The 7,662-nt window shown below is 49.9% G+C and overlaps 1 protein-coding gene and 1 pseudogene across 1 annotated transcript in view; both read right to left on the reverse strand.

Annotated features, from left to right (window-relative positions):
• The window catches only part of STRC (stereocilin), a 21,866-nt gene extending 17,773 nt beyond the window's left edge, over window positions 1-4,093 (reverse strand). Inside the window, exons 1-4 of the mRNA XM_004709482.1 lie at window positions 4,045-4,093; window positions 3,017-3,802; window positions 2,907-2,931; window positions 908-2,162 (exon numbers count right to left, since the gene is read on the reverse strand). Of these exons, the coding sequence (XP_004709539.1) occupies window positions 908-2,162; window positions 2,907-2,931; window positions 3,017-3,802; window positions 4,045-4,093 (2,115 nt within the window). The remainder of the gene's footprint in view (window positions 1-907; window positions 2,163-2,906; window positions 2,932-3,016; window positions 3,803-4,044) is intronic.
• Window positions 261-361, reverse strand: LOC115868230 (annotated as a pseudogene).
• Window positions 4,094-7,662: the final 3,569 nt, after the last annotated feature.

Genomic DNA, 7,662 nt, shown 5'->3' on the forward strand with positions numbered 1-7,662 from the left:
TAGGACAGAGTCAAACTTCCCCATATGGTTTTCTAGGCTGTTATTTTTTTTAAATCATTTTATTGGGGGCTCATACAACTCTTATCACAATTCATACATCCATCCATTGTGTCAAGTATATTTGTACATTTGTTGCCATCATCATGCTCAAAACATTTGCTTTCTACTTGAGCCCTTGGTATCAGCTCCTCATTTTCCCCCTCCCTCTCTGCTCCCCTGCCCTCGAACCCTTGATGGTTTATAAATTATTAGTATTTTGTATAAAAATGGAACGCTTCACGAATTTGCGTGTCATCCTTGCGCAGGGGCCATGCTAATCTTCTCTATCGTTCCAATTTTAGTATACGTGCTACCGAAGCGGTTTTTTATTTTATTTATTTATTTATTTATTTTGAAGCGTTTTTTTTAAAAACATTCTAAAGAGAACCTAAAACCAAACTCACTGCTGTCCTTCAAGTTCATTTTGATTCGTAGCAGCCCCATCGGGCAGGGTAGAACGGTCCCTGCGGGTTTCATGACTTTACAGGAGTAGAAAGTAGAAAGCCTTGTCTGTTCCCCTGAAGAGATGCGACAAGACTAAGAACTTGTCTACAGCCGCCCATGATCTCAGAGACATGTTGAGACATGTTTGTTTGGACTGAACCTCTGCATGTATGAACTGGCCCTCCTCTTTATGTAATCTTACAACCACCGAAGAGAGCAGTGCCATTACTATTCCCAGTTCATAGACTATTGTTCAGGTTAAATAACTTGCCCAAGGTTGGCCACAAACCTAAACCGTCAACGCCCGATTCCAGAGCCCTGTGCTTAAACCACTGCCCTATCTTACTTGCCTCTCAGCAGGAAGGACTTCCTCTGGAAGCCCCTCCCTGAATTCCAGGAGCTTTCCCCCAGGTGATTCACTCACACTAAAGCAGGCCAGCAGCTCCATCTTGCTCACTCCGGAGTCCGGGCTCACAGGAGGGTCCAGGCCCAGTGAGGTCTGGGGCTCCTCCTGCTCCAGGTACTCCCCGACGGTCCGCAGAATACTCCGCCGGCCCTCTGGGCGGAAGGCATCCCAGAAGGAACAGTTGTCTGGGAGACTGGAGAGCAGCAAGGCCTGGCCCAGCATCCCCTGCGCCTCGGCCCCTCCAGCCCCTGGACCCAGGAGGAAGGTCAGCAGACGAAGGAGATAGTGTAGGCGTGTGGCGTGGGCAAGGGCTGGCACAGAAGACTGACAGCGGGGCAACTGGGATAGCAAGCCGAGCAGGAAGGGCCCTGGAGCCAGGCAGAGTGGAGATGGTCCCAGCGGGGGCAGGGAGGGCAAAAGGGGGCCCAGGAGGCCATCCAGGAAACAAGTGTCGTTGCCTCCACGACTGATTCTGCACTGGCCTGCGAGCCAAGGCCAGAAGGGGACGAGGGCCTCATACATAGTGTCATTGGCACAGACCATCACCAGGAAGCTGCCCCCATCTGGGCAGCGCTCCCCACAGGGGCCTGTGCGGCACGGTGGGAAGTCAGTGATGTCCGGCGTGGGGCCCTGGCACACATGGTGAACCCAAGCCTGGTTGCTGGGGGGCACAGCTTGGAGACTTGTCTCCCCACACATCCGCTCAGCCCATAGAGTCTCGTTCTCCAAGAAGCAGGCCCAGAAGATGTCTGGGGTCAGGGGGACGGTGGGCAGGCCTTCAGGGCAGTTTGTGGGGGGCGGGAGTAGGCCAGCACAAAGCTGCTTTACCAGGCGGCGGTTAGGACCGGACAAGGCTGAGAAGGAGAGGTTGCCACAGACGGCCTCAAGGAACTGATCGGGAAACTGGTCATGGCAGGCCTGGAGCCAGCCTTGGGCGCCCGGTGCCCAGGAGACAGCATACCACACTGCTGTCTGGCAGATGGCAGCGGTGCTGGGAGGGGGTTGTGGGGTGGCTGGCCTGGCGTGCTGGCAGAGCAAGTGGATGGAGAAGTTGGAGATGCTGTAGGGGGGTGCCGGGCCTGAGTGGTTCTCGCAGAGGGCCTCCACAGAGATAGCTCGCCGCTGGCGAGGGCTGATGTGGGCAGCGGGCTGGGAAGCCCTGGGCAGAGGCACCCCCTTGCTCAGGCAGTGGAGGAGAGCAGGGGGTGGGGGTGGCGATCCAGACAGAAAGCCCAGCGCCTGGATGTCCCAGGAGAGGTTGTGCCGGACGCCCCTGGGTGCAGAGGGAGGAGCAGACAGGATCTGATCAGTTCATATTTCCTCTAGCTGAAGATGCTAACCCTGGCCCTGAGCCCTGCAGCAGAGCGTGTGGCAAGGTCTTTGGGAGTATGGTGACACTAGCTTAGATGGGGGGTGGGGGGGGACAGGATCGGCAAGCAAGCTATGTCCTCCCAAGGCGCCAAATGCCTCAGGAGCAGCCCAGATGAAGTCCCTTCTGTCCTCCTGGTCCCCTTCTTTCTCCTTCAAATGCTTTTAGATAGCTTAAACATAACCTCGGTTGGTCTCCTGTCAGGAAATCTGCCTAGCAACTGAATGTGTCGAATTGTCCTCTGGCACAGTTGGGGTTGGACCAAAATCATCAGGGGTTTAGGACTTGAGTCTTGTCCTTTCTCCATACCCCATCTATAGTAAAACAATACAATTGCCGTCGAGTAGATCCATCTTTACTAGCTGACGTTCACTAAGCACAGTGTGCCAGGCAGTATTCTACGTGGTTTGCTCATCTAGTCTCCACTCATTCATCCTTGCCACAACAGGGGCGAGGAGGCATGGAAAGAAGGTGTGGCGGTCCTGAGTCAAGGCCAGGAAGAGGGAGAGCGAGGACACCAACCCAGACAGCCCCACTCCACAACCACTGAACGCCCCTCTTCCCCCTAGTTTTTGATTCAGCTTGGGAGGCTGATGCCTTCCTGATTCCCCAGCCCCAATCCTTCCCAAAAGGTCCCCTGTAACTTACCAGAGCAGCAGCTGCTGGAGGTTAGCTGGGGGGGGAAAGTAAGGGAGATGACGGCCCTGATCCCATTCCTAGCCCGGCCACAACCCAGCCCCAGCACCGGCAGCACTCACCTCCCTGGCACTGCCCATTAGCATCAGGCTCTGGTTGTCCCAGGACGGAAAAGACCTCATCCTGCAGAGAGCGAGTGACACGGAGCAGCACCTCCTGGAAGGCAGCGTAGAGGGGAGCCCCCACCGTGCGTAGCAGACCACCCCAAAGAGCCTCCTCAGAGCCCAGCTCCTCGGTTGGTGTGAGCAAACCCAATAACCCCTGCAAAAAGTGAGGGGCTGGTTCCCTCCCATGGAGGTCTGTGGCATTGAGCAGGTCCACCCCGGGCTGCACCTGCACCAGTGCCTGCCAGCGTGTACCTTCCAACAACACCAGCAGAGAAGGGAGCCAGTCAGCCACCAGGACACAGTCAGAGGGTCCATCTCGGGTGCATGGTGGTCGAGTAGGGGCCGGGGGACCTCCAGGAATTAAGGCTCCCAAGAGCACTTCTGCGAGTCCGGCCAGCACACCGGCCTGGTGCCCCAGAAAGTCCCGGGGAGTCTGCTCCTGTCCCAGCAGGGCCAGCACATCCCCCAATAGCCCCAGCATTGGCTCCCAGTCCCGGCTGCCTCTCAGTGTCACTAGGAAGTCATGGAGCCGGAGGGCAGGGGGCTGGAGAGGTGGGGGCTCTCCCACTGGACCCTCCCCCATTCTCCCAAGCTCAAAGGATGTAGAAATATTGGCCAGGAATGTAGAGACCTGCGAGCGGCTGAGGGAACCCTGGGGTGCCTGATCCAGGGCCGAGAGCAATGACTTCAAGAGGGAGAGACCGGGGTCCAGGGACCGAGACCCCATAGGGGTCAGAGTCACTGTCAAGAAAGAAACCAGAAGTCATTGAAAGGGTAGAGTTTAGAGCCCCAGCCCTGAGATCCCCGTTCCCTGCCTGGATCTAAGGATGAGGTAAAGGAGCTGGTGAGCTGGGTCCTTTTCTCCCTTAGGACCAGCCTCTGCCCCTTTCCCTTGCCCCTTGATTTATTTTTTAAATTGAACCTGTTACCCTCTTTCCAGCACCCATCCGCTTCACCCCAGCTCTACTCCCTGCCCCTCTCACCTGCACAGGACAGCAGCAGCAGCAGGCCAGGCCAGGGGCTCGGAGCCATGTTTCCAGGGGAGCACCGGTGCTCGAGGTGGGTTCTGGTCATTCTCACCTTGCGTGGGCTACAGACAGGCTGAGACTCGGCTGACACTGCAGTGTGGTCTTTCAGGAAACAATACCTGTAATCCGACAGCAGGTTTGTCACCTGAGCCACTGACTATCTGATCCTTCGGCTTTAGAGAAAGGTGTGTTTCTGTGAGAGGAATCGGTGATAGGGGATCTCAGGGGGCCCTTGGAGGAACTCAAGAAGATAGCTTGCAGGAGGAGGCAGGGATGCAGAGGGGTAGGTGGACAGGGAATTGGAGAACTGGAACAGGGGCGTGATCTGGGCATCAGGAGAAAAATATGAGAAAGAAAACAAAGCGAGTACAAAGGTGCTAAGAAGCCATCAACACCGAACTGTAGGATTTAAGGGAAATGAAGATGAAAGGAAGCCAGGTCTAAATATAGCAAAGGAATGAAGACAGAGGTCTGGGACCAGAATGGAGCATTTGAGAAGAGATTTGGTTTCGACTCAGTACCCAGGACACCAAATGTTAGAGCTAGGGAGGACCCTGATCACATAAGTCAAAGCTCTCGTGTTCGGATGATGAAACAGACCCAGGGAGGTGTGGCTTGCTCCTTAGGCCATTCAAATGCTTGAGTTGCTCATTTGGTTCTCTTCCCTGTGGCCTAGATAAAAACACTGTGCAGGGAAGTCTGAGCCCAGAGAAAAGTTCCACCAGGAAGCTACTCCTCTTCCCTGCCCCCTTCTCCACCGCTCAGAACTGCTCAGATCTCAGAGGTGACTTTCAAAGCAATCTGGTCGGGTCAGAGTTGGAAGTCTTCTCTGTCCCCCATTTATCCTGACCCCGGTGCTAAATTGTCATTGAACACTGAGGCTCCAGTCAAGCCCCTCACTATTCCGCCCCTCTTGTCTTGGAATCTTCCTCATTCTGTCCCCGAGGTGCACACTGTCAACTTCACGAATGCACCTCGGTCCCGGGAGACGCTCCCAGGGCTATAGAATTTTCACGGTGGAAGAGACCTCAATAACTCTCTGCTAAACACTTGTGCTTTTATAGATACGGAGGAGGAAACTGTGACCCAAAGAAATGGAAGCACTTTGGCCAGGCCACACAAGGAACTGGGGCTAGTGCTGGGATTTCAAAGGTGAATCAAAGATTAGGACCAGTGATGTGACCGATGGCATCATTTTGCCAATATTGCCCATCGAAAGGTACCACATCGAGTCTGAAAAGCAAAGAGGAGAATGAGAGAATATGGCCTTTCTGGTTCCTGTTTCCAGTCCCACCTGCAATTCACCTGTATTTTTTCCCTTTGTTCTATGGCACCCCTCTTAGAGTTCTCCCCTTTTTGCTTAGAGTGTGGCAAAAATTTAAGATGACCCTGGGTTTAAATCCTTACTCCAACATTTATTGGCTGTGTGTCCTAGGGCAGTTCGAAAGCGCTCTGTGCCACCATGTCCTTTTCTGTAAAGGGAGAAACTCTTAGTACAGAGTTGTCAGGATCAGTGAATTTGTGTAAAGCACTTAGCGCCATGTCTGGTATTCATCCAACAAATAGTAAGCACCTCCCATGTGCCAAGGGAAGTCCTGGTGGAGTAGGGGGTTGCAAATTGGGCTGCTGACCACAAGGTCGGCAATTCAACCTCACCAGCAGCTCCTTGGAAGAAACATAAAGAAAGAGTTTCTACTCTGCAAAGATTTACAGCCGCCTGCCCCCCAGCCCCCCGCCACCTACCCAGGGGGATGAACAACAGAAACTGGGTGAAGGGAGACAGTGGTACATGTAAGATATGAAAACCATAATAATTTATAATTTATCAAAGGAAAAAAGAAGAGCTGATACCAAGGGCTCAAATATAAAGTAAATGTTTAGAAAGTGATGATGGCAACATGTGTACAAATATGCTGGATACAATTGATGTCTGGAATCTGAAAAGAGCTGTAAGAGCCCCAATAAAATGATAAAAAAAAAAAAAAAAGATTTACAGCCTCAGAAATCTACAGAGGCAGTTCTAGTCTGTCCAAAGGCTTGCTGAGTCAGAACAGACTGTCTGACAATAAGTTGCCTGGTTTTGCTTTTATCATGTGTCAGGCCCGGGTACAAAAGAAACATTTACTACATGTTAGCTATTGTTAATCGACATCAAAATTATTCTATCTGGGGGGAAAAAGTCGTAAATAATACAGAAATTGTTACCAAGAAGTAGCATCTTGAGTGAAAGACCTTTGGAACAAATGTGGAACTGGGGGGGAGCGGGGAGGGAGGGAGAAAAATGAGGACCTAATGCCGGGGGTTTAAGTGGAGAGAAAATGTTTTGAGAATGATGTACAAATGTGCTTTACACAATTGATGTGTGTCTAGATTGCGATAACAGTTGTATGAGCCCCTAATAAAAGGTTTAAAAAAACAAACAAATGTGGAACTGGTTGAGTCAAGCCCAGGGGGGAACAATGAGAGTTCCCATAATCCAGGAGGGGATGCTTCCTGGTAATCTACATTATGCTGCAGTAAGAGGTAAGTTAAGCAATTGCTAAGGGCTCATATTATGTGCCAACTGAGGAATACTAAAAGTGTTATCTAATGAAGTGAATCCCTTGTTGGATATTTGGGTCTAATTAGTGCAATGTCTTAAGGAATGAGGTGGAATGAAATCTAGGGATTCTCAGAGATTTTAAACCTATGGACATATAATTAATTTGTATAATAATTTAAAATTAAAATATATTTATATTCAATTTAAGAATACAGTTATATGGATAATTATGATACAGCAAATTGCTACAGATTTAATAACCCCATGTTGAATATAGAAAAAGTTACTATGCTAACACAGTAAATAGAAGCTAAACTGTGACAACATTTATCTTTCTTTTCCTTCATAGGAGCCCTGGTGGCATAGTGGTTAGATGTTGGGCTGTTAACCACCAGATCAGCAGTTCAAAACCGCCAGCAGCTCCTCCGAAGAACGAGGCTTTCTATTCCCAAAAGAGTTATAGTCTCAGAAACCCACAGCGGCAATTCTACCCTGTGCTAGGAGCCAGAATAAACTTGTTAGCATTGAGTTGGTTTTATGTTTTTGTCTCCTCTTATTTTTTTTGCATACTTTGTTATAATGAAACAAATGCTATTGTTCTTCTAAGTGAGAAAACATTAAGTTCTAGTATGGAATATGTGGGTTGTGCAAATAGTTAACATGTTCAAAAGGTTTGAGGTTTGAGTCCACTCCAAAGCACGTCAGAAGAGAGGCCTCATAATCGATTTCCCCAAAATCCCTTATTGAAAAGCCTCTAACAACAACAAAAGCCTCTAACACACACGGGACCAATGTGAGTCAGAATCACCTTAATGGCAACTGGTTTTATTGTACTTAAAGATATGTGATAACGAGAGAGCAAAACAAAAAATATGTGTAGAAATAAAATCTTTTTTTTTTTTTGGATTTTTTTTTTCTCGGTAATGCATTTATTTTTATTTTATTTTTTTCTCTTTTTTTAACATTTTATTAGGGGCTCATACAACTGTTATCCCAATCCATACACACATCAGTTGTGTAAAGCGCATTTG

This window comes from Echinops telfairi, unplaced genomic scaffold, assembly GCF_000313985.2.
Source record: "Echinops telfairi isolate 266 unplaced genomic scaffold, ASM31398v2 ScPeMD7_8;HRSCAF=38, whole genome shotgun sequence".
NCBI classification, from domain to species: Eukaryota; Metazoa; Chordata; class Mammalia; order Afrosoricida; family Tenrecidae; genus Echinops; species Echinops telfairi.